Source organism: Corythoichthys intestinalis, chromosome 11, assembly GCF_030265065.1.
Source record: "Corythoichthys intestinalis isolate RoL2023-P3 chromosome 11, ASM3026506v1, whole genome shotgun sequence".
Taxonomy (NCBI): Eukaryota; Metazoa; Chordata; class Actinopteri; order Syngnathiformes; family Syngnathidae; genus Corythoichthys; species Corythoichthys intestinalis.
The window spans coordinates 31,314,623-31,339,719 of record NC_080405.1 but is presented as its reverse complement, the minus strand read 5'-3'; the positions used below and the strand labels follow the sequence as shown (position 1 = coordinate 31,339,719).

Sequence of the window (25,097 nt, the reverse complement as noted above, 5' to 3'; positions counted from 1 at the left end):
AGGGACTTCAAATGGGAGGTCAGCGGAAATGACTGCAAATCTGCAAAAACTCCCCTAGAGTGACATTGTAAAATGTGTGTCTTCTCAAAGGACACAGACAGCTGCACAAAGTATGAAAACATTCTATTGCTGCCATTTTGAACCGGGAGGGCTAACAGTGAATGAACATTTCTTTTCAGCGCCATTGACAGCGATAGACGTCCAATCCATTTTGACTAGGAGAGTTGGCGGCAAACGATCTCCCAGTCAGAATGGGTTGAACGTCTATTGCCGTCAATGGCTCTACAGTGTATCACAAAAGTGAGCAAACCCCTCGCATTTCTGCAGATATTTATATCTTTTCATGGGAGAACAGTGACAAAATGACACCATGAAAAGTAGTCTGTGTGCAGCTTATATAATAGAGTTCATTTATTTTCCCCTCAAAATAACTGAAAAAATAGCCATTAATATGTAAACCCCTGGCAACAAAGGTGAGTACACCCCTTAGAAACTACATCCCTAAATGTCCTAATTGAGTACTGCTTGTCTTTTTCCCTCCAAAATGTCATGTGACTCATTACAGGAGTGCTGTCAGCATTGCTGCAGAGATTGAAGAGGTGGGGGGTCAGCCTATTAATACTCAGACCATACACCGCACTCTACATCAAATTGGTGTGCATGGCTGTCACCCCAAGAGGAAAGCTCTTCTGAAGACGGTACACAAGCAAGCCCGCCCGTCTCATCAGACCATAGGACATGCTTCCAGTAATCCATGTGCTTTGTTGACATGTCTTCAGCAAACTGTTTGTGCGCTTTTGTCCACAAACACAGCCAAACTCAACAAACTTTGGTTTGCTTACAGACCACATAAATGAAATAAAATTGAAAATTGACTGACACACATAGACTTAGGACCTCTCTCTCTAAGCAGCGTCTTTCTCACATTTTTCTGGTTCTGTAGTTTCCAGCAGAGTTCACTACATTTCTCACAGTTTAATTAACATTAACAGTCAAAAACATACAGGAGGACACTTCTCTCTAAGCAGCTTCCTACTTGAGTTATGCTAACTCTGATGGAGGATGGACTTTCAGTAGCAAAACTGGTGGTGTGTTTCCCACCTCTACAACATTGACATCTTTTTACATTACTTTCAGTGGCTGCTGCTGTTGTTACTGGCCGAAAAAAAACTTCTAAGGGGGCGGAGGAGGCGGCATGACTTTATTCTGTCATGACAGGACATGTCAAGACATTATTATGTCTTCAGCAAACTGTTTGCAGGCTTTCTTGTGTACTGTCTTCAGAAGAGGCTTCCTCCTGGGGTGACAGCCATGCACACCAATTTGATGTAGAGTGCGGCGTATGGGCTGAGCACTAATAGGCTGACCCCCCACCTCTTCAATCTCTGCAGCAATGCAGACAGCACTCCTGTAACGAATCACATGACATTTTGGAGGGAATATGACAAGCAGCACTCAATTTTGTCATTATGGGATGTATGTATTTACTAAGGGGTGTACTCACTTTTGTTGCCAGGGGTTTATATATTAATGGCTATATTTTGAGTTATTTTGAGGGGAAAATAAATAAACTCTATTATATAAGCTGCACACAGACTACTTTTCATTGTGTTAAAGTGTCATTTTATCAGTGTTGTCCCATGAAAAGATATACTAAATACAGATAAGTGTTTAGTCAACCACTAATTGTGCAAGTTCTTCCACTTGAAAATATTACTCAACCATGAGAGACAGAATGTGGGGAAAAAAAACAGAAAATCACATTGTTTGATTTTTAAAGAATTTAATTGCAAATCATGGTAGAAAATAAGTATTTGGTCCATACCAAAAGTTCATCTCAATACTTTGTTATGTACCCTTTATTGGCAATAATGGAGGCCAAACATTTTCTGTAACTCTTCACAAGCTTTTCACACACTGTTGCTGGTATTTTGGCCCATTCCTCCATGCAGATCTCCTCTAGAGCAGTGATGTTATGGGGCTGTCGTTGGGCAACACGGACTTTCAACTCCCTCCACAGATTTTCTATGGGGTTGAGATCTGTAGACTGGCTAGGCCACTCCAGGACCTTGAAATGCTTCTTACGAAGCCACTCCTTTGTTGCCCTGGCTGTGTGTTGGGATCATTGTCAAGACCCAGCCACGTCCCATCTTCAATGCCCTTGCTGATGGAAGGGGATTTTCCCTCAAAATCTCTCGATACATGGCCCCATTCATTCTTTCCTTTACACAGATCAGTCGTCCTTGTCCCTTTGCAGAAAAACAGCCCCAAAGCATGATGTTTCCACCCCCATGCTTCACAGTGGGTATGGTGTTCTTCGGATGCAATTCAGTATTCTTTCTCCTCCAAACACGAGAACCTGTGTTTCTACCAAAAAGTTCTATTTTGGTTTCATCTGACCATAACACATTCTCCCAGTCCTCTTCTGGATCATGCAAATGCTCTCTAGCCAACCGCAGACGGGCCTTGACGTGTACTGGCTTCAACAGGGGGACACGTCTGGCAGTGCAGGATGGGTCCCTGGCGGCGCATTGTGTTACTGATAGTAGCCTTTGCTACTGTGGTTGCAGCTCTGTAGGTCATTCACTAGGTCCCCCTGTGTGGTTCTGGGATTTTTGCCCACCGTTCTTGTTATCATTTTGACGCCACGGGGTGAGATCCTGCATAGAGCCCCAGCTCGAGGGAGATCATCAGTGGTCTTGCATTTTCTAATAATTGCTCCCACAGTTGATTTCTTTACACCAAGCGTTTTACCTATTGCAGATTCAGTCTTCCCAGCCTGGTGCAGGTCAACAATTTTGTCTCTGGTGTCCTTCGACAGCTCTTTGGTCTTGGCCATAGTGGAGTTTGGAGTGTGACTGACTGAGATTGTGGACAGGTGCCTTTTATATCGATAATTAGTTAAATAGGTGCCATTAATACAGGTAACGAGTGGAGCCTCGTTAGACCTCGTTCAAAGAAGTTAGACCTCTTTGACAGCCAGAAATCTTGCTTGTTTGAAGGTGACCAAATACTTATTTTCCACTCTAATTTGGAAATAAATTCCACATTCTGTCTCTCATGGTTGAGGTTTACCCATGTCGGCAAATACAGGCCTCTCTAATCTTTTCAAGTACGAGAACTTGCACGATTGGTGGTTGACTAAATACTTATTTGCCCCACTGTATCAGCAGAAATGCGAGGGGTGTACTCACTTTTGTGATACACTGTGTGTTGAGACATTGTGCCGAAATGTAAATTCAGATGCATTAATCCTGACCTCAACGCGAGCAATGTTATATATTGCTTCACAACATAGAATGACAGGGATAGTTAAAAAGAGAGCAGTCGTGGCAGGAAAAATGAGAGGTCACATTACTGTTTTCAAAAGAATGCTCAGAAACACGTTTCAGACCAGCTGAAGAAAATCATACAGCCATTTAAGGATGTTTTATGGCTTATTGTTCGTACGGTGGAGTGTCGGTCTACTGAATGATTGTGGATGTCATCCGTCAGTGTGAAGAGGATTACATTCCTAAAGTCCCACTATTTATCCTCCATGAATGTGCCTTGCAGATAAGCAGCCCTCGGCCTATGACAGGATGTGACGTGACAGCATTTGGACCCTTCTTATAGAAAAGCCTTCGTTTGTCTTTTTTTGGGTCTCTCATTCCTATGTTGTTGTGTTTTGATGATGATCACTAGCAAGCTGTGACGGCGTCCCATGCTTCTCATCAATCTTGGCAAGTGTAAGCTCTAGCTGATGGATTAGGGTCCGTTTCTTGAATCTAGAGAATTTTATTAGGAAAGAAGAGAGAAGAGTTGGAACTCAGAACAATCAATTTGCTGATTTTCACAATCAAAAAGAGGTGGATGGACTTAAAATTTCAAATCAATCAATTTCACTTGAATTTTCAAGGTTCAAAAAAGTTTTCCCTGAGATCGCAACATTCAAAGTCATCTGGATTTCAAACCATAACTTACTCCAAGGTGGATTCATTTTTCTCAACAACAGCGCAGGTACACCATCTGCTCGGGGGGCGTCACTCGACAAAATGGCGCTCAAGACAATGTACAGTGGTATGAAAAAGTATCTGAACCTTTTGATATTTCTCAACTTGCATAATAAAATCACAATCAAATGTGATCTGATCTTTTTCAAAATCACACAGATGAAAATACAGTGTCGGCTTTAACTAAAACCACCCAAACATTTGTAGTTTTTCATATTTTAATGAGGATAGGATAGGAATGAGGATGTATTTTCCTTTTCACTGCGCATTTTTTGGCTTGTGCGACTTATACTCAGGTGCGACGTGTAGTCTGAAAAATACTGTAAGTGTTAATAATCATATCTGTGTGTGACATCATCAACTGCTTTACATACGCATTTTTAAAATGGCACTTTTAGGCGAATGCATTACTACGACTCTCAAATAACAACCGTCACACTTTTAAATTGGCATTTTACAGGAGAGCACTGTTCAGGGCGCGCATTTTGACTCTTCGGCCAATCAGATCGCGAGAATGACCGAACATCACTGTCAATCGCAGGCCCCCCGAGCGGATTATGTACCTACACCGGCGCAATGCACAGACAACTGAGCTAAATACTCGACTTGACTGACTTGATATCTAGCTTTTGATCATTTAAGAATGTGAGCTATGTTAATAGTTAATAATAATGACTAATAGAAGTGTATTTTTACAGTATAGTAGTTCTTACCTGGAGGCCTCTTTGATGGCGTGTTGAATGAAATAGCGCTGGACATTGACTGGTCCTTTAACCTGCTGCAGTAGTTCTAGTATTGCCTCAAAGTCTGTGACCAGGAAAACACAAGAAATAAACAGGAGTCTAACAGTGATGAATGTCAATGGAGACATTTAGTAAAACGTGCTACCATACTTTGAGCCAAAAACAAACAGTTTTGTGACCTACTGTATACAGTCCCTGACAAAAGTCTTGTTGCTTATCCATTTTGTAGAAACAATTGCTAATAACCTGACTTTTAATTATTCAATTGGTTTCAGAAATGGCTCATATGAAAGCTAAGACCCTCACAAATGATGTTGAATGTACAAAAATATGTTTGTTTCAATGAAAAAAGATTTATCATTTAATCAAGACAAAGGTCAAATTTTGGCAAGACAAAAATTTTGTCGCCTACAAAGAGTCGTGTGAAAATTGAACAAAAAATGTACTTCAAATACAAAATTATGTTACATAACATAAGCGAATTAAGTAGTGGTGCTGTGAGATCCAAATTTGATATTTTGTATGACTTCCATGGGCCTCGGCAATGATTCATATAATTTATTGATACAGTCATCAGGAATATCAAAGAAAGCAGTCTTGCATGCCTCCCAGAGTTCATCAACATTCTTGGGTTTCGTCTTCCATGCTTCCTCTTTCTTCCTACCCCAGACATGCTCAATGATGTTCATGTCTGGTGACTGGGCTGGCCAGTCCTGGAGGATCTTGATCTTCTTTGCCTTAAGGAACTTTGAGGTAGAGATTGAAGTATGCGATGGAGCACTATCCTGTGGTGGTCTTGCCCACACTCCACTCTGCTGGCTTTTATTGTTATAACACTTCCTGTTTTGATGTAAGATATCACTTCTATCTTGGCTCACCTGGGAGTGCACCTGCAGCTCATCAGTAATTTACACTGCTTATAAGGAGCGGCCTGGGCAGCAAGCAGGTGCCAGATGATTCTGCCAGTCACCATTGGTACATCGGCCAACAAAGCCTGTAGTTTGTGACTCTTGTCTTTGAACGCTTAACTAATTCTGTTTTTTGCCATCAGGACACCCACCCATCAAAGCCCTCGCCGCCACAGCCACAGCCATTGACCATCCAATCCACCAGCCGCTCAACACCCTGCCCTTGTACAATAAATATTACTTCACACTTCATCTGTTTCCGGCTCATATTTTGGTCCACATCAACTTTGCCTACCCTGCCCTAACAGAATCAACTGGCACCTGCTTGCTGCCCAGGCCGCTCCTTATAAGCAGAGTAGATCACTGATGAGCTGCAGGTGCACTCCCAGGTGAGCCAAGTTAGAAGTGATATCTTACATCAAAACAGGAAGTGTTATAACAATAAAAGCCAGCAGAGGGGAGTTTGGGCAAGGACCACCACACTATCCTGCTGCAAAATTTGTCCCTTTTTATTGTTAGGAATGTAAAAGGCAGCTAAGATTTGTTGATATTTCAGACTGTTTATCTCTCAGGGTGCAGACAATTAAAAAACCGTGAGGCATTTGCAAAGGCCCACAGCCTGTCAAAAGAATGGACGCTGGAAAAGTGGCAAAAGGTGGATTTTTCAGATGAATCTTCCATTGAATTACCCCACAGTCGCCGCAAATATTGCAGGAGACCTACTGGAGCCCGCATGGATCCGAGATTCACTCAGAAAACACTGAAGTTTGGTGGTGTTAAAATCATGGTCTGGGGTTACATCCAGTATGGGGTGTGCGAGAGATCTGCTGGGTGGAAGGCAACATAAATAGTCTGAAAAATCAACAAATCTTAGCTGCCTCTTACATTCCTAATCTTAACCACAAAAAGGGACAAATTCTGCAGCAGGATAGTGCTCCATCACATACTTCAGTCTCTACCTCAAAGTTCCTCAAGGCAAAGAAGATCAAGATCCTCCAGAACTGGCCGGCTCAGTCACCAGACATGAACATCATTGAGCATGTCTGGGGTAGGATGAAAGAGGAAGCATGGAAGACGAAACCCAAGAATGTTGATGGACTCTGGGAGGAATGCAAGACTGCTTTCTTTGATGTCCCTGATGACTTCATCAATAAATTGTATGAATCCTTGCCAAACCGCATGGATGCAGTCCTTCAAGCCCATGGAAGTCATACAAAATATTAAATTTGGATCTCACAGCACCACTACTTAATTCGCTTATGATATGTAACATATTTTTGTATTTGAAGTACATTTTTTGTTCAATTTTCACACTACTTTCTGTAGGTGACAATACTTTTGTCTTGCCAAAATTTGACCATTAAGTCTTCATTAAATGATTAATTTTTTTTCAGTGAAACAAATTTATTTTTGTACAATCAGCATCAGTTAGGAGGGTCTTCGCTTTCATATGAGCCATTTCTGAAACCAACTGAATAATTAAAAGTCAGGTTATTAGCAATTGTTTCTACAAAATGGATAAGCGACAAGACTTTTGTCAGGGACTGTAGTTAAAGCGCTTTTGTACTCACTTCGGCCAGGTTTGCGGACTTCCTTGATGACTCGTGTCCGTAGTTCTGCTTGGCTACCGTCTAGTGGTGCTATGAATATGGTCTCCAGCACTGCCGGTTCAGTCTCTGCACTGTCCAAGTTGCTCTGCGGACTCAAGTCCACACAATTGAATGTCTCTTCTAGTGACTGCTCCTCTTGACCGTCTTGAATGACAGCTTTCTCTTCAGTCATGTTGATGTCCTCGCCCCCATCAACTGCTTCTGCCCTTGCTTTTCCCACCGAGTTGAGCGAATGTTGAATTCCTCCCACGGAGTCCACTTCACTGGGCCAATTCTCACCCGAGTCAGGAACAAGAACACCATCGCCGTTACTCTCGCTGACCACCTCAGCACCATCCGGCCCTGAAGATAATAAACATACAAAGTGTCAGCTATTCATTTTAACACCATCGACTTGGCCTTGGCAAGAAAAACCGGAGGTCGATTTCAGTGACATATTTCATCAATCAAACTTATAGCTTGGCAGATAGAAAAAAGTCCCTCAAAGGAGTTCAATGTTGATGGTCTTTTATTACACTCCAGTTGAGATGAACTGTCAAACTAAAAACATAAACGTATTTTTCGGACTGTCGGGCGCTCCATCAATGAAAGAGTTTATTTTCATACATAATGTGTCCCTGACTATCAGACACATCAATGTACTGCATTTGTTCCGTATCTTTTAGCATTTTAACTATTGTTTTATTTATTAGGTTTTTTTTATATACGGGTTTTATGAAGGGTAAATGTCTGTCTTGAGCACTTTATTCGAGCAGAAAGTTATGCTACATAAAAATAGGTTTGAGGTAATTAAAGCGGAAGTTCAGAATTTTTTTTATATCAGCTTAATTAGTCGGTGGAGTTGATTTCAACAAATTCCTTTTTCTATTCCTATTTCTAACTTGTTAGTTATTTATTAATTTCAGGGCTCTGGAATGGCTAAGCTAGCATGAGTGAATGGTCCTATCCTAGCATGCCAATAGAAAAACGATATTAACAGATGTAACATAATCAAATAAATTCAAAATGCAGATCGTTGTTCAAAATACCCACGCGGCCAAAATAATGTCACACCAAACTAGGCATGTGCCGATATGAGATTTTGACAGTATGGTAACTAAGGGTGTGACAAAATATCGAAATGGTGATATATTGTGATACTTTGTATCCCAAAAGGTTATCGATATGCTCCTGTCAAGAATCAAAATATTGTTTTAAAAAGGTGTCAATACCTAAAAAAATAAATAAAAATGAACCATCAAGTTGCTACCGAAATCTTCCACAATAATAGTGTCTCAGTTAACTCTAAGGCTGCCATTGACGGTGCTCGACGCCCAATCCATTTAGACTGGGAACGTTAGTTCATTCAAAACCAGAACATTCACAGTCATTCGGTCCGATTTTCAGGGCATTTACAGGTCACTTGCTGTTCATTTTACGGCATTTACAGGTTATTCCCTGTTGAGTTTGAAGTCACTGCCTATTTATTTGGGTGACCGCCAGGTCACTTCCTGTTCTGTGACTCAAAATTAACAGGAACTGACCAATAAAATACCCCAAAATCAACAGGAAGTAACCGAAAATTAACAGGTAAATGACCCTAAATGGCCCAAAATTACCTCAATGCGACCACAATAGGGAAGAGTGCTTGGGCCACTCGTGCTCATGTTGCATTTGAGGAAGGTGGGACGTCGGATTAATCTCACTGGGATGGTACCAGTTGCGACCTCAAAGCATTCCAAGCATTTTTTTATTTTAGCCATCAAAAGACATGTTAACCTCCAGCAAACCTGCCTTTTTGTAAGCGATCAAATAGTGGAGGAAAAACGACTGCTAAGGTAAACAGACCACACTGTAAACTGCCTTCTTTAGTTTTACTATTGACTATATCCCACTTTCCTCGAATGCAGCATTAGTCTATGGAGTCTTGACAGAAGAATGGCAACATATTGAAACGTGCATTTAGAGGCTGTGGAAACAGACAGAAAAAATGGGCAAATGGGAGCTTCCACAAATTTCCTAAGAACGAGGAACAATACAAACTGTGTAAACACACCGTTGGAATAAATATCACTTCACTCCGCAGCCTGTTACTTACAGAGGTTCTGGATTACAAATGTTGCTGTTCATACTACAGTTATTGACATGCAATGGTAAGTTTTAATTAGGGCTGCAGCTATCGATTATTTTAGTAGTTGGTTAATCGATGGAACTATTTAGTTCCAATAATCGGATAAGGAACATAAAAAAGTAGAGCTGTCAAAATTATCGTGTTAACGGGCGTTAATTAATTTTTTAAATTAATCACGTTAAAATATTTGACGCAATTAACGCAGATGCCCCGCTCAGACACATTTAAATGACAGTACAGTGAGACGCTCACTTGTTGTGTTTTATGGAGTTTTGCCGCCCTCTGCTGGCGCTTGGGTGCGACTGATTTTATAGGCTTCAGCACCCATGAGCATTGTAAGTAATTATTGACATCAACAATGGCGGGCTACTAGTTTATGTTTTTGATTGAAAATTTTACACGTTATTAAAACGAAAACATTAAGAGGGGTTTTAATATAAAATTTCTATAACTTGTAATAACATTTTTCTTTTAAGAACTACAAGTCATTCTATCAATGGATCGCTTTAACAGAATGTTAATAATGTTAATGCCATCTTGTTGATTTATTGTTATATAATAAACAAATACAGTCCTTATGTACCGTATGTTGAATATATATTTCCATCTTGTTTCTTATCTTTCCATTCCAACAATAATTTACAGAAAAATATGGCATATTTTATTGATGGTTTGAATTGCGATTAATTACGATTGATTAATTTTTAAGCTGTAATTAACTCGATTAAATTTTTAATCGTTTGACAGCCCTAAAAAAAGGTAAAATATCTGAGCTAAGCCTCAAACTGTATAACAAAAATAATAAATGAGGCTCTAAGTACAACAAAAGAACAATTGGATAACTTACCTAGCAAAAGTCGGCTAGCTTAAATGCTATATAATGCTAACTTTTTTTTTTTCCCACCAAAAACAGCTCAATATACCTCTAAAACTAAATTACGGCTGTATTAAAAAAACATTAGCTCAACCAGAACTTAGCTAATGTTTGTCTGGGAGCAGCTGAATTTAGCCATGTGAAATGAGTTATGTCATATTCACTGTTGCCACTAGAGGGCAGGGTATACACCCAAATCAATAAAACTAAATGCAAACACTTTCAAAACAAACCATTACAACCCTACTTTAATGAAAATACTTGAAGCAGCAAAATTTAATTTGAATCTTTTTTTCTAAACGAATTACTCGAGTTAATCAGTTATTCATTGCAGCACTAGTTTTAATAACTTCATCCTGAAAACATAGCCCACACTATTGATTGCACGGGTCATCGTTGATTTTCATGCGTGCATATGTTGTTTTTTATTGGCATGCTAAGACAGGTCAATTGACTCGCGCTAGCTTAGCCACTCCAGAGCCCTGAAACTAATAAATAAATAAATAACTGCACGGAATTTGTTGAAAACAACTCCACTTGCTAATTTAACTCCCGCTAAATTTTAAACACAACCAGAATTCATACATAAGGCACAATGTCAATTTTGAAAATAAAGATTAAAAGTATGCAATATAGTTTGAAAAATAGAGGTCAACAAAGAAAATAAAACACACTTTGCAATAAAGTACATGGTGCACTATGCATTCCTTTGTTTACAAAAACCTGGTAGCTTAATACTACAGTAATATACTGTAGTGAAGTTGGGTTGTTAATAAGCCAATGGCACCCGTTGCTAACTTGTTTTGATTTTTCTGAGCCACTTTTGAATGCAACTGGAACTGAATGCAGCCTCGTTATGTGACTTGCATTTACCATCGCAAGACTTGTTGTTTGTTTTCTGTTTCTTACAATTTTTTCGCGGCACGACTCGCTGCTTGCACGCTCAAACGCTGTCTGTGCCAGAGCTAGAGGCCAGTAAAACGCCATACGAGAACCATCTGATGTTGCGCCGCACTAACGTTACCTTTGTGCTGTGGTATGACTTTTGGGAGATTCACTTGTCCTTGAACACCTGTCGGACTCTTTCCAGCCAGAATGTGGTTGGCGCTGACCGGTGGAGTCTGAGGTCGCCGTAGTAACGGTGACATGCTCCGCCTTCTCTTCATAGTAGCACCTGCATTTGAGTCACTGGAATTCGCCCTTTTCTTGTTTTGAGGACCTAAGACAAACTCATCGGCCTCATCGATCATCATTCCCTAGAAATATATAGCAACAAATAGATTGACTGCTACCACAATACAGATTGTACCAAATAGTATATGGCATTTCGTTTTTAATTATTACCTTCTTATCCTGCTTGAAAGGGTTCCCAAAAGTGTGCAGTCGTTTAGGTTGATCCGGATCAATTTCTCTTAGAGGAGACGGCATCATTTTCAGATACTCCTGATAGTTTCCCATCTGAGCCACTGGAATGCTATGCAGGTAATCTAACAAGCGCAGTCCATTTGGAGATGAATCCAATTGAGTTTCATGATAGTGTTACATGGAAAATTGATGAAAAATCTGATATACAGTAATATACGCACCTTCATCCTGCCCTCTGATTAGTTTTTGTGAAGTTCGCAGTAAATTAGAACGCATTCGAGTAAGCTGATCCAGAAGATTCCGTCTTGGGATGTCGTAGGCATTTCGATAAGCTTGAGGCTTAACATCCTGTGAAAAATAACAAGCGTCCGCACTCAGGAAACAAGTCTCCAAGAGATGTCCTTTTTGTCGCTCGCCTACCTTGCTGAGCAATGCGATCTGGAAGCCGGAAAACTCCTTGAAATTGATGTCCACCATGCGAAGTGGAGCCTCTCCAGTGATTCCATGTAGCAGTTGCTTCAAATCTCGCCGGTGGGCCAGAGACAAAGAGCTGGAGTGGTTCTTCACCCTAATGCCAGTTTCTTGGGGTGCCTTCTTCCCCACAGATACGATCAAGCGTTCAGACTCTATTTTTGCCTGATGGAAGAGGAAAATGCTTCATTTGACATGTCACCAAATATAACTTTTATGGATCATGAAAGTTCTTGTCAAAACTTGTGAAAAAATTTCTACGCTACTGGGGGAATCCTGTAATTCAGAAAGCCCCCAATGTTAAAAAAATAAACAAATAACAACCACTAGTAATTTAGAAAGAAAATGTGTAAAGTGATTACCTCAAAAACGTTTTCACCATTAATGTGACTTCAAGAATAATACCCCCAATTGAGTCTTACAGGTTATAAGTATGGGCATATTAATTTGTTGGCTGCCATCGACGGTGAAAGACGAGCCAGAGTTGCTCTAAAAGGGAACTATTTTTACATTGCCCACAAGGTATCGTCGCCATACAGTGATCCCTCGCTACTTCGCGCCCACAGTCCATCATAGATTTCTTTTCAATTGAAAAAAAAAAAATTAATAAATACAGATGAGCTGTCCAGAGCCGATCGATTAGTCTCACTCTCCCTCCCTCTATCTGCTCTTTGTTAGTCAGGCAGTGCACTGGAGTTGCTTTTTAAAGTTAACAATGATTGACGGTCGTTTAATGTGTGATCTTGCCACAGATGCCAGGAAGCTAAAGCTTCAAAACGCCGCATGCGTCAATCATGTTTTTTGTTAAACAGTTGCTGTGGAAATGCGTTGTGTGTAAGTGAGCAGCTTGAGCGGATTTGAGTGGACTTACTTAATGAAGCATTTAATAAAGACATGCATTTTCATACTTTATTGTTGTTTAAAAAATAATTCAGTGGTACAGTAACATGTTTAAAAATCATAATTATTACATTTGAACATAGACATCATCATTACTGACGAGTCAGCTCGGCCATGCACTGCGCATCCCCTTCAAGCAGGGGCCACCCACATAAAGAGGAGCTATTCACAAACACGCATGCAGCTAACAGTAAAAAAGTACGAAAGCTGTACCACATACAAACAGGAAGGATTGTCTCAGGAGTGATTTGTTCGAGGATTCAAGGCAATTATTATATTTTTCGTACCATGCATGCATTATTTTTTTTTTTAAAATGGAGAAATTAAGGTATTGGCATCATAATTCGCAATATTTATGTAAAATAAATGCTACCTGCGTGTTTTTTTGCTTTTAACCAAGAATCGAGACTGTTTTACATCCATTTCTATAAAGAATTCAGGGATTTAAGCATTTATTCACGATAATTTCAACGTAAAAAGCTCTTTGTTGTGGTAAGGCGGCGCCACAGTGAACTTAAAGACGAGCTGCACAGTCAACATATTTACATAAAGTAAATGCTACCTGCATGTTTTTTTTTGCTTTTAACCAAGAATCAAAATTGCTTTACGCCCAAATCTGTAAAGAATTCAGGGATTTAACCCTTTATCCATGAGAATTTCAACATAAAAAGCTCTTTGTTGTAGTAAGGCGGCGCCACAGTGAACTTAAAGACGAGCCGCACATTCGACATATTTACGTAAAATAAATGCTACCTGCACCTTTATTTTTGCTTTCAACCAAGAATCGAGGCTGTTTTACATCCATATCTATAAAGAATGCAGGGATTTAAGCATTGATTCACAAGAATTTTCAACAAAAAAAGCTCTTTTTCTGTGATTCCACTCAGTCAGCTTTGACGGCCTCGCCAACAATGCAGGCCCCCTATTTCTCGGCCCCGCGCCCCGTGTCCCGTCGATTACATTATGAAGTCTATGATTTGAAGTGCTTAAAAACCATTAAAATATATATACATACAAGTTTTATTTTTTATTGATACTTTGGGGGGGAAAGTGAAAAAACATGTCTTATATGTATCTCTTTCTGATGCTAAATCTGAATAAATAAATTGAACACACAATTTTTTTTTGGGTGGGGGGCACCACTTTCACTTACTTTCACTCAACTTTTACTTACTTTTTTACTTTTATTTTTAACTTATAGTGCCAGGTTCTGGTCGCCAATAACCGCGAAAAACAAGGGTTCACTGTATTACAACACTGAAACTAAGGAAAGGGATCCACAATCTGCCTACAATCGTGATAAACAAATTTCAAGTCAGACCTGCTGGCTGAGCTTCTTCAGATAGGAGATGACACTGTAACTTAGACCACAGTCCATGCTGTCTCCGATTAAATTTGGTGCCCCCATCATCCTCAGGGCCTTCTTTAAAGGCTGTAAAAAGACAAAAGGCAACAGAATTGAATTCAAGAATTCAATGTCATGACATTAAAGTGACATGAAGGCTGTAATTGGCATACCAAGAGGTAGTACGGAGGCATCGTTTTAAGGTACATCTCCAAGGCTTGTCGCCACTTGAGGTTCGGTTTTAATTTGTGCACTTTGAACAAATCATCTGAAACGGAACAAGAGCGATGAGTGACACCAGCTAAGCTGCAGTTCCTCATTTACAGTCACACAATTGTGCTGGTAGCATATAAAAAAGCAAACCAGTATATCTCACCAAGGAGTGGAAGGAGCACCGGGTAATTATAAGGCATGACAAACAGGTTGACACAAGTAAGAGTGGTGCTGGCTTTAAGGTAACCAAAAGGCTGACCCAGGTCACTTTGCTTCCCGCTGCTGCTCACAAACACCTGAGCGAAGACGGTGAAAAAAATGTCTCATCTGTACGCATTAAGTCAAACACGATTGCGTCAGCAGATACTACAATGGATGAGAGATGCTTTGATAGCGACCTCTATTTTCTGTGCTTTATCTGTGTGTGAATGTCTACCTGCCAGCACATGTGTGGAGACTTTCTTTCCAGAATGTACTGGGTGAGAGGTGAGGGCTCCAGTTCATATTTGTCGAATGGAAGCTTGTCTATCACCATGGGCTCACAGTCTACACAGGAAAAACGCACTACAGGATGGGCAGTGCGAGGGGGCTGAAAGTAGATTGGCATTTAGAAAATCCTATCCTTTGAAGGGGAAGTTCAGAATTTTTTACACCAGGCTGAATCTTCGAGTTAGCAAGGGTTTAATTAGTCGGTAGAGTTGATTTCAACAAATTCCGTGTAGTTTGTTAGTTATTTGTTAGTTTCAGGGCTCCGGAGAGGCTAAGCTAACAGGAGTCAATTGAGCTGACTTAGTATGCCAATAAAAAAACAACATATGCACACATGAAAATCATCGATGATCAAAAGTGTTGGCTATGTTTTCAGGATAAAGTTATTAAAACTAACCATTGCATGTCAATAACTGAGGTATGAACAGCAACATTTGTAATCCAGCAGCTCTGCAGAGGAGCAGAGCAGAGTGATATCACATCGTTTTTTTTCACCGCAATTTTTTCATGCCGTAGCCAGTAGCAAGTAACCAGTCTATATTGCTCCTCGTTCTTCATAGGGAATTTGTGGGAACTTTGTTATTCCTATTTCTTCTGTTTCCACAGCCTCTAAATGCACATTTTGCCATGTTGCCGGCGTTCTGTCGATTTGCGCTCCTTCGTTGAAGTAATCTCCCCGTGTGGATAGCATGTTAATGTTGAACAAATCTACTTTACGTTTTGACACGTCTATTTACATTTATTTCATATTATTATACTAAATATTTAGATACTCCCACTATAATGTCAATATTCTATCTTGAACAATAAACACTATTAAAACCCAGGCGACAGACATGTTTACTACTTATCAGACAACGTTAACGTCCTAACGATATGATCTCGCAATATCATTAATATTTTATTGTAGTCTCTCGTGCATATACATAATTGCTTAGAGTTTAGCGGTCAAAAGGCACTATAAAATCGATATATTAAAAAAAAAAAATAATTAATTGTAGCAGCAGCTACAGCAACAACGTCAAAGTCAAAATGGTAGATGAACTCGAAGGACATTTGACATATGATTACGGTACTAGAGGCGTGAATCTTTGGGCACCTAACGATTCGATTACAATTCAGAGGCTACGATTCTATTATAAATCGATTATTGATGACACCCCGCCCCCCCTCCAAGCTATTAGCTGCTTTTAATGTTTCGTACGTTTGTTACAAAAATAATACAAAAAGCCTCTCAGGCTTAAATAAACGACTATTTTGGTATCATGTTAACAGTTCAAAACAGTAAATAAAAAACTCAAGTCCCCATTCTGTGTCAGCAGCTTTAAACTACATACAATCAATTTAATGTTGTGAATCAACTGTTAAAGTTGTTAAAATTGCTCCCGTTATTCTTAGGGCTGTCAAAATTATCGCGTTAATGGGTGGTAATTAATTTTTAAAATTAATCACGTTAAAATATTTGACGCAATTCACGCACATGCCCCGCTCAAACATTAAAATGACAGCACAGTGTAATGTCCGCTTGTTACTTGTTTTTGGCGTTTTGTCGCCCTCTGCTGGCCCTTGGGTCCAACTGATTTTATGGATTTCAGCACGATGAGTGAGCAGGGTGTAATTATTGACATCAGCTACTAGTTTATTTTTGATTGAAAATTTTACAAATTTTAATAAAACGAAAACATTAGGAGGGGTTTTAATATAAAATTTCTATAACTTGTACTAACATTTATCTTTTAAGAACTACAATTCTTTTTATCCATGGATCGCTTTAAGAGAATGATAATAATGTTAATGCCATCTTGTTGATTTATTGTTATAATAAACAAATACAGTACTTATGTACTGTATGTTGAATGTATATATCCGTCTTGTGTCTTATCTTTCCATTCCAACAATAATTTTCAGAAAAATATGGCATATTTTATAGATGGTTTGAATTGCGATTAATTACGATTAATCAATTTTTAAGCTGTAATTAACTCGATTAAAAAATGTAATCGTCTGACAGCCCCAGTTATTCTTTAATTTCCCTTCAGTTCACTTTCCACATGTTAAACTTTCAAAACTGTTTTAAAGATAGATTCAAGTCAAGATTTTGCCGATTTAGGAGTATTTTGGATAAAGGTAAGGATAAGGTTCGCTACAACAGCCTTCTAGGGAAGTCTACTGCTTTAAGATGGCGGCTATTTACTAACGCCGGCAAGTCTGTCATTTCGCATCTAGTTTTCTATAAACGTGCTGCTAACGCCACTGAGTGTGTCATTTTGCATCTAGGTCTATATACATATGATATCTATTATCTATCGTAGCATTACCGTATTTTTCGGACTATATGTCACACCTGAGTATAAGTCGCACCAGCCATACAATGCCCAACGAAGAGGGAAAAAAAACATATATAAGTCGTACCGGAGTATAAGTCACATTTTTGGGGTAAATTTACTTGATAATATCAAACACATAGAACAGATATGTCATCTTGAAAGGCAATTTAAAATAAAAGTACATGCTGAATAAGTGTACAGTATGATACTGTTACATGATGTATGAACAACGAAACGCGAACATGGCCGGTATGTTAACGTAACATAGCTATTAAGAGTTATTCAGATTATTATAGCTTAAAGAACATGCTAACAAGTTTACCAAACCATCAGTGTCACTCCAAAACACCAAAATAACATGTGAAATGATATAATAATGTGTTAATAATTTCACACATAAGTCGCTCCATATTATAAGTCGTTCCCCCAGCCAAAGTATGAAAAAAACTGCGACTTATAGTCTGAAAAGTACGGTATGTGGACGTAGTTTGTAACAGCTGTCGGCAACAGTTAAATGTGACTTATACTCCGGTACGACTTATATATGTTTTTTTCCTCTTCGTTGGGCATTTTATGGCTGGTGCGACTTTTACTCGGGTGCGACTTATAGTCCGAAAAATACGGTATGTGGACGTAGTTTGTAACAGCTGTCGGCAGCAGTCAGGAATAATTGTTTTTTTATCTAGCGGCATGAGTTGAGCCAGAGCCGTGGGTTGAGCATTGTCATTACCTGGGTAATAACAGGCATGATGTGTACTCTCGGTCCGTTCCTCATTGTGTCCCGAAGACCGCGCTGACTGTATTTTAGTCTCGCTTTACTTGACATATTTCAATAATTTGGGATTTGGATGTTTGTGAATTGTTCTCGAATCCTCCACGGCCGAATCACGAATAATCTAAGAATCAGAAATTTCGCACACCTTTAATGATTACCCCTGGAGGGGCATGGTTGTTGTGCGCATGCGCAATTCGTCAGAACACCCGCCATCAGTTAACTCAGCAGACTGATGCTGCATTCGAGGAAGGTGGGAAGTCAGAGTTTCCAACATCCGAAGTCCGATCTGGCAAAGTATCATTGGAACGCCTCCACTATTTGATTGCTTACGAGAAGGCAGGTTTGCTGGAGGTCAAAATGTCTTTTGATGGCCAAAATAGAAAGCAACTGGTCGCGATCAGCCATTTTTGCTGTTTACGTTCGCTTGGAACGCTTTGAGGTTGCAACTGGTACCATCCGAGCGGGATAAGTCCGATTTCCCACCTTCCTTGAAGGCATCGTGAGCACGAGTGGCCGAAACGCTCCTCTCTATTGTGTTCGTATTACGCATCTAAAAAAAATATGGTCCTGCCGAATGAAATGAATTACGGCAGTTTGGTGTCACATTGTTTTGGCCGCATGGTTTTTTTGGAACTGCATTTTGAATTTATTTGACTATGTTGGTACTGTTTGTAGATCTTTCCAGTTTTTTATTGGCATGCTAAGCAGGCGCCATTGACACGAGCTAACTTAGCCACTCCGGAGCCTTAAACTACTGTAATTTTCGGATTATAAACCGCTACTTTTTTCCTTAATTTTGAATATACGGTGTATAGTCCATTGCGACCTTTTTGTTGATTTATTTGGGTTAATAGGTAACACGTTATTTGACAGCGGCGTCATAAGACCGTCATAATTGTGACATCACACTATCATGGCCATTACAGAATGCTTACGACAGATGTCATTAGGTGTCATCCAGCAAATTATGTCACTAACTCCATTTATGTCCCGCTTGGATCTTTTACATCCATTCAAAAGTGAGTCTGCTATAAGCATTCATTTATGTCATGTCAGAATTATGATTGTCTCATGACAGTCTTATGGCTCCACTGTCAAATAAAGTGTTACCAAATACCATAACTAGCAATTAATGAAACAACTGGAACAGTAACTGAAAAAACAATAAGCACAGAACATGAATTTTGATGCTATGCTAACGCTCCAAACCACCTAGCATCACGTTTACAACGGCATCACAACTCTCTTCCCTCCTCGCCTTAACATCTGTAGTGCTGCAGTGCATGCTAGGAGGAATGTTGGACAACAGCGTTGACAGCAGGTGGCAGCAGAGGTTGGCTGTCCCTCCCAAGGGAGCAGGGATGACCAAATGAAACTTCTTGAAGCAATTAAGCATTGCAGCCAATTGATTTAAAGCTTCATGGTGGTTCATTTGGTCATATGACAGTCATATTATGCCGCTGTCAAATAAAGTATTACCGGTTAATATCTTTTGGTGTAAATATCCCAAAATAAAGTGAGGACAGCTGCGGCTTATAGTCCAGTGCGGCTTATCTATGAACAAATGTCATTTTCATGTCACATTTGGTAGGTGGCGGCTTATAGTCAGGTGCGCCTTATAGTGCGAAAATTACGGTAATAATAACTTACAAACTGCACAGAATTTGTTGAAATCAACTCCACCAACTAATTAAAACCCCGCCCACTCGAAGATTACAGTTGTGGTCAAAAGTTTACATACACTTGTGAAGAACATAATGCCATGGCTCTCTTGAGTTTCCAGTTATTTCTACAACTCTGATTTTTCTCCGATAGAGTGATTGGAACAGATACTTCTTTGTCACAAAAAACATTCATGAAGTTTGGTTCTTTTATGACTTTATTATGGGTTAACAGAAAAAGTGATCAAATCTGCTGTGTCAAAAATATACATACATGGATCTGAAAAAGCGAATCATTGACTTGAACAAGTCAGGAAAGTCACTTGGAGCCATTTCAAAGCAGCTGCAGGTCCCAAGAGCAACAGTGCAAACAATTGTTTGTAAGATTAAAGTGCATGGCACTGTTTTGTCACTGCCACGATCAGGAAGAAAACGCAAGATATCACCTGCTGCTGAGAGAAAATTGGTCAGGAGGGTGAAGATTCAACCGAGAATCACCAAAAAGCAGATCTGCCAAGAATTAGAAGCTACTAGAACACAGGTGTCAGTGTCCTCAGTCAAGCGTGTTTTGCATCTCCATGGACTGAGAGGCTGCCGTGCAAGAAGGAAGCCCTTGCTCCAAAAGCGGCACCTTAAGGCTCAACTGAAGTTTGCTGCTGATCACATGGACAAAGATAAGACCTTCTGGAGGAACGTTCTGTGGTCAGACGAAACAAAAATCGAGCTGTTTGGCGACAATGCCCAGCAATATGTTTGGAGGAGAAAAGGTGAGGCCTTTAACCCCAAGTACAACATGCCTACCGTCAAGCACAGTGGTGGTAGTATTATGCTGTGGGGCTGTTTTGCTACCAATGAAACTGGTGCTTTACAGAGAGTAAATGGGATAATGAAGAAGGAGGATTACCTTCAAATTCTTCAAGATAACCTAACGTCATTAGCCCGAAGATTGGGTCTTGGGCGCATTTGGGTGTTCCAACAGGACAATGACCCCAAACACACATCAAAAGTGGTAATGGAATGGCTCGAATGGCCTTCCCAAAGTCCTGACTTAAACCCCATTGAGAACTTGTGGACAATGCTGAAGAAACAAGCCCATGTCAGAAAGCCATCAAATTTAACTGAACTGCACCAATTCTGTCAAGAGAAGTGGTCAAAGATTCAACCAGAAGCTTGCCAGAAGCTTGTGGACGGCTACCAAAAGCGCCTAATTGAAGTGAAAATGGCCAAGCGACATGTTACCAAATATTAGCGCTGCTGTATGTATATTTTTGACCCAGCAGATTTGATCACTTTTTTCTGTTCACCAATAATAAAGTCATAAAAGAACCAAACTTCATGAATGTTTTTTGTGACAAAGAAGTATCTGATCCAATCACTCTATCGGAGAAAAATCAGGGTTGTAGAAATAACTGGAAACTCAAGAGAGCCATGACATTATGTTCTTCACAAGTGTATGTAAACTTTTGACCACAACTGTAAGTTTAATGTCAAAATTCTGAACTTCCGCTTTAGCAGGCAAATTCTACCTAGCGTAAAAGACATAAAAAGTCGTTCTTCACCAGCGTGGGAGAGTTCTGGTCCGGCCAGAAGGATTCAGGGATGGGCCAATGCCCGACTGGCACCCCCGTTTTTGGGTTGGGGCGCACATAGATGAGTTTATGGCAACTGTGCCACAGCTGTGGACTAAAGGATGACACGGAGCGGTTTGACTCCACTTGGTTGTCTACAAAATAGAAGAAGGACATTGTTCAATGCTTATGGAGACGTTTCCTGTAACAGCTTCTTCTTTCACTGGCATTAATGTCATGGAGGGAGAAAAAACAGCATATTTGCATCAAACTTACCTTCCCCTATAAGAGGCGGATCTGGCCCACTTTTCTCAAAATTTAGAACGACGCCACTTTGAACTTTTTGGACAAGAGACTCGAGACACTGGTTTAGCATTCGTTGTGTTCGTACGCAGTAGGATCGCCCTGAGACAAAAATAGGACGTGCAAATGAATACTACAAAGAAGTTGAGTGCGAATACAAGCGAAGAGTAAGTGACAATGTCAACCTCCTGTGACTTCACACATTTGGGTGATAGCCGACTCATCTGTGGGGACGCTGCCGAGCTGCTCGTTATCTGCGGTAGCAGCTCCGGGGAGCCGAAGCACCAGCGCGAACAACCTTTGGTCCCAACGGAAGGGTTCTTTGGTCAGCTCGCTGCCAGCCAGAGGCGAGTTTAGAGGCAAGTGCAGCTGCACAGGTGCAAGATGAAGCTTATTACATATACAGTCACATTTCAAATCAGTTGACAGTTTAAGTGGCACGGAGCAGCTCATAGCAGCAATTCGGTGCCGTTTTTTTTTTCTTACCTCATCTGGGACGCCTGAGCTATGCGTGAGTTTGTTGCCATCAGTGATAGTGATGATTACAGATGGTTCGAGGAAAAAAGGGTTGCGGCCCTGTGGGGAAAACATCCAAATTTAGATAAAGTGCTCAAACATCCATTCATTTTTTAAACATTTGCTTTTCATGTTAACAGTCATACATGATCAGAAGTGGGTAGTAAAAGGTTACATTTACTCAATTACATTTACTTGAGTAACTTTTTGAGAAAAATGTACTTCAAAGAGTAGTTTTATCACGCCACACTTTTTACTTTGAGTAGATTTGTGAAGTAGTAACGCTACTTTGGGGTACACTAGTCGTTAAATTTTCCCTCTTTATCCTACATATCAGCTTTTGCTTTATTTTTGCCAGATAATGCCCACAGTGGCTCCAACAGTTTCACCAATAAGACGTCGCAACAATAATCACTTGACTTCATTATACCAATCAGACCAAACAATACAGTCACATGGCCACACACAAGCTTGTAGTCGGAAGTCCTTTAATCACGCAGGGTTGTTCAATCATGTGACTTCTTCAAAGTGCTGTGAAAAAATAAACTATTTTTCATAGAGGGCTGCCGTTGACATTACTCGAAAGCACAGATTTTATCATTTTAACCTCTCTCCCATTTTTTATTTGGCACAGACTACGGAAAACCGGAGATATGACTGTTTTAATTTCATGCTAGAAAATAGGTTATCTCCACTCATACTCTTTGGACGAAGATGTTTCATTTTTTTATATAGATTTTCTAGTTGGAATTTTTTATATAGATTTTCTAGTTAGAATTCGATTGTTTTATGTGTATTTTTGGGTGTTATATGGTCATTCAATAGGTTTTAACACATACCCTCAATTATCGCTATTAAAGGGGACCAGAACCAGAACCGGTCATGTAAAGTGACCGCAAACCGCAAAGTAGTGTCACCCCCCCTCCCCCCATTTATAACATTTTTTGTATGTATATGTATATATATATATATATATATATATATATATATATATATATATATATATATATATATATATTAACAGTGTGACAATATCTCGATACAGCGATATATCGCGATATTTTGCAACCCGATGGGTTATCGATATGCTCCCGCCAAGAATCGATACTTTTATTTAACATATTGGCTATAGACCCTACTCACGTGACGTCACAGCCACGCCCCCGCGCCATGATGTCCGCATACTCGCCATAGAAATGCATTAGCGCTTCGTAAATTCTTCCTATTATTGCACGTTTTACTGCTCGTCAACATTAATACTCAAAATGGTGAAGTCGTGTGTGGCGGTCGGTTGCAAAAACAGAGAAGATAGACGGAGAAACTTGAATTTTTACCGTATTCCGAGAGACACGAAGAGGAGGCCGCGATTGACTGCTGCAATTCGACGAGACAACTGGGCTCCAAACGACTACCACAGATTATGTAGTAGTCATTTTATATCTGGTAAGATGCATTTAATATATATTTAGAGGGTTTCGGGCTGACAACCACAATTAAGATCATTGCTAGGCTAATCGCCGACAACATACACGTATGTATGTAGTTAGTGCTATCGCTAAACCATATAAACATTAAAAGCCCTAGCTCCATTGACAAATGACATGAAATACATTAGACTTGACAGTGGATGTTAGCAAGAACAAAAGATTTTCAATTGAAAATTTCGTAACTCACCTTCCGAGCACAAGATTCCTGCCGAATTTTCGTGTACGAGGACGTGTTTCACCTAACCAGCAACGTAGATTTTATAAGCCTCCAAGCTCTTAAAGTTTTTCAAACTTTCGTGAGAATAGGCTGATTTTGTGTGGGTATCAGATGTCAGGCGAAGCCAGCGGGTCGAAAAACATCGATTTAGGCATCAAATACGGATCTGGCGAATGGATAAACTGAAGCTTTTCCACGTAACGCCTTTTATGCAACGGATCCAATGAGTTTACAGCGTCAGATAACACCGGGGCTTCCATGAATTGCTCTATAACTTGCTCGACTAATAGAAAACAATGAGAATAGGTCTGAAAAAGAGGTACAATATGGCGGCCGGAAACAGCGACACGCCCATTTTGTGACGTAGGTGAGTAGGGTCTATACAATGGAGTATGGATGCTGTAAACTGCTCAATGTTTGTTGAGCAATTCCTTGGCGGTCCACTAGGGACGCTCGGGAGTGGCGGTGAGGGTAAAGTGCGCACAAGTTGTCTAGAGAAGAAGAGGAACTCCAAGTGGGTTGAAAAAATAAAAAAGCTCCGTGAGAACGGTGGAGGAAAAAATGAGAAAAATATTGCTACAAATCACACATGGGGACACACTTTAGATTTTACACCAACAAGAAAGGAAGTAAGGTGAACTAGGACTTTGCTGTATGCAAGAATTGTCTAAGAAAAATAAGTTTCACTGGGAGCTGGTGACGTAGTGGACACTGGAGTTTGTGAGCTTCGCTTTCATCACTTGAGGTAAGAAAGTTTTGCAATGTAATTTACTTTTTAATTTACATGTATTATTTTAATGACATTTGGTGTTGAATGATATAAAATAAACCAGGACCCTAAACTGGATGAAAATGAATATCGAACAAGCCCACATGAATTTACCGATTTATTTGAGAACCAATTTCCATCTAGTTTACTACACAAACTGTTATTACTGTCATTTTGATACAATAAGCTATAAAAATGGTTTGAATAGGTTCCAAGATATATAAAGTGATGTGCATGATAATTAATGTAGCCTACATATTAAAAATAGGTAATTATTTAATTTTTAATTTCTACACATTCAATTCATATTTTTTTTAATTCAATACTTCCAACACAAAAAAAAAAAATCAGGATTTCAACTCAAACGCTATGAAGTAGCTAATATTTTTTGTTTTATTTTGTTGTTTTTAAGGTGAGGAAGACTGTGACTGAGCAAGTCTGACATCTTAAATGC

General features: G+C 39.8%; 1 protein-coding gene across 3 annotated transcripts in view; it reads right to left on the bottom strand.

Moving 5' to 3' along the window:
- Positions 1–1,597: 1,597 nt before the first annotated feature.
- ints6l (integrator complex subunit 6 like) overlaps positions 1,598–25,097 on the bottom strand; it is a 44,586-nt gene continuing 21,086 nt past the window's right edge. For 2 of the 3 annotated variants that reach the window (XM_057850223.1, XM_057850222.1), the window contains 15 exons: positions 22,141–22,230; positions 21,840–22,023; positions 21,628–21,756; positions 21,343–21,506; positions 14,968–15,120; positions 14,695–14,827; positions 14,492–14,586; positions 14,295–14,405; positions 12,023–12,238; positions 11,824–11,950; positions 11,582–11,724; positions 11,262–11,493; positions 7,215–7,595; positions 4,706–4,799; positions 1,598–3,767 (listed from right to left, as the gene is read on the bottom strand). In XM_057850223.1, the coding sequence (XP_057706206.1) occupies positions 3,653–3,767; positions 4,706–4,799; positions 7,215–7,595; positions 11,262–11,493; positions 11,582–11,724; positions 11,824–11,950; positions 12,023–12,238; positions 14,295–14,405; positions 14,492–14,586; positions 14,695–14,827; positions 14,968–15,120; positions 21,343–21,506; positions 21,628–21,756; positions 21,840–22,023; positions 22,141–22,230 (2,367 nt within the window). In that variant the 3' untranslated portion in view covers positions 1,598–3,652. Of the gene's footprint in view, positions 3,768–4,705; positions 4,800–7,214; positions 7,596–11,261; positions 11,494–11,581; positions 11,725–11,823; positions 11,951–12,022; positions 12,239–14,294; positions 14,406–14,491; positions 14,587–14,694; positions 14,828–14,967; positions 15,121–21,342; positions 21,507–21,627; positions 21,757–21,839; positions 22,024–22,140; positions 22,231–23,844; positions 23,889–25,097 lie in introns of those variants that run through there. The other variant, XM_057850224.1, reaches the window with a different exon arrangement.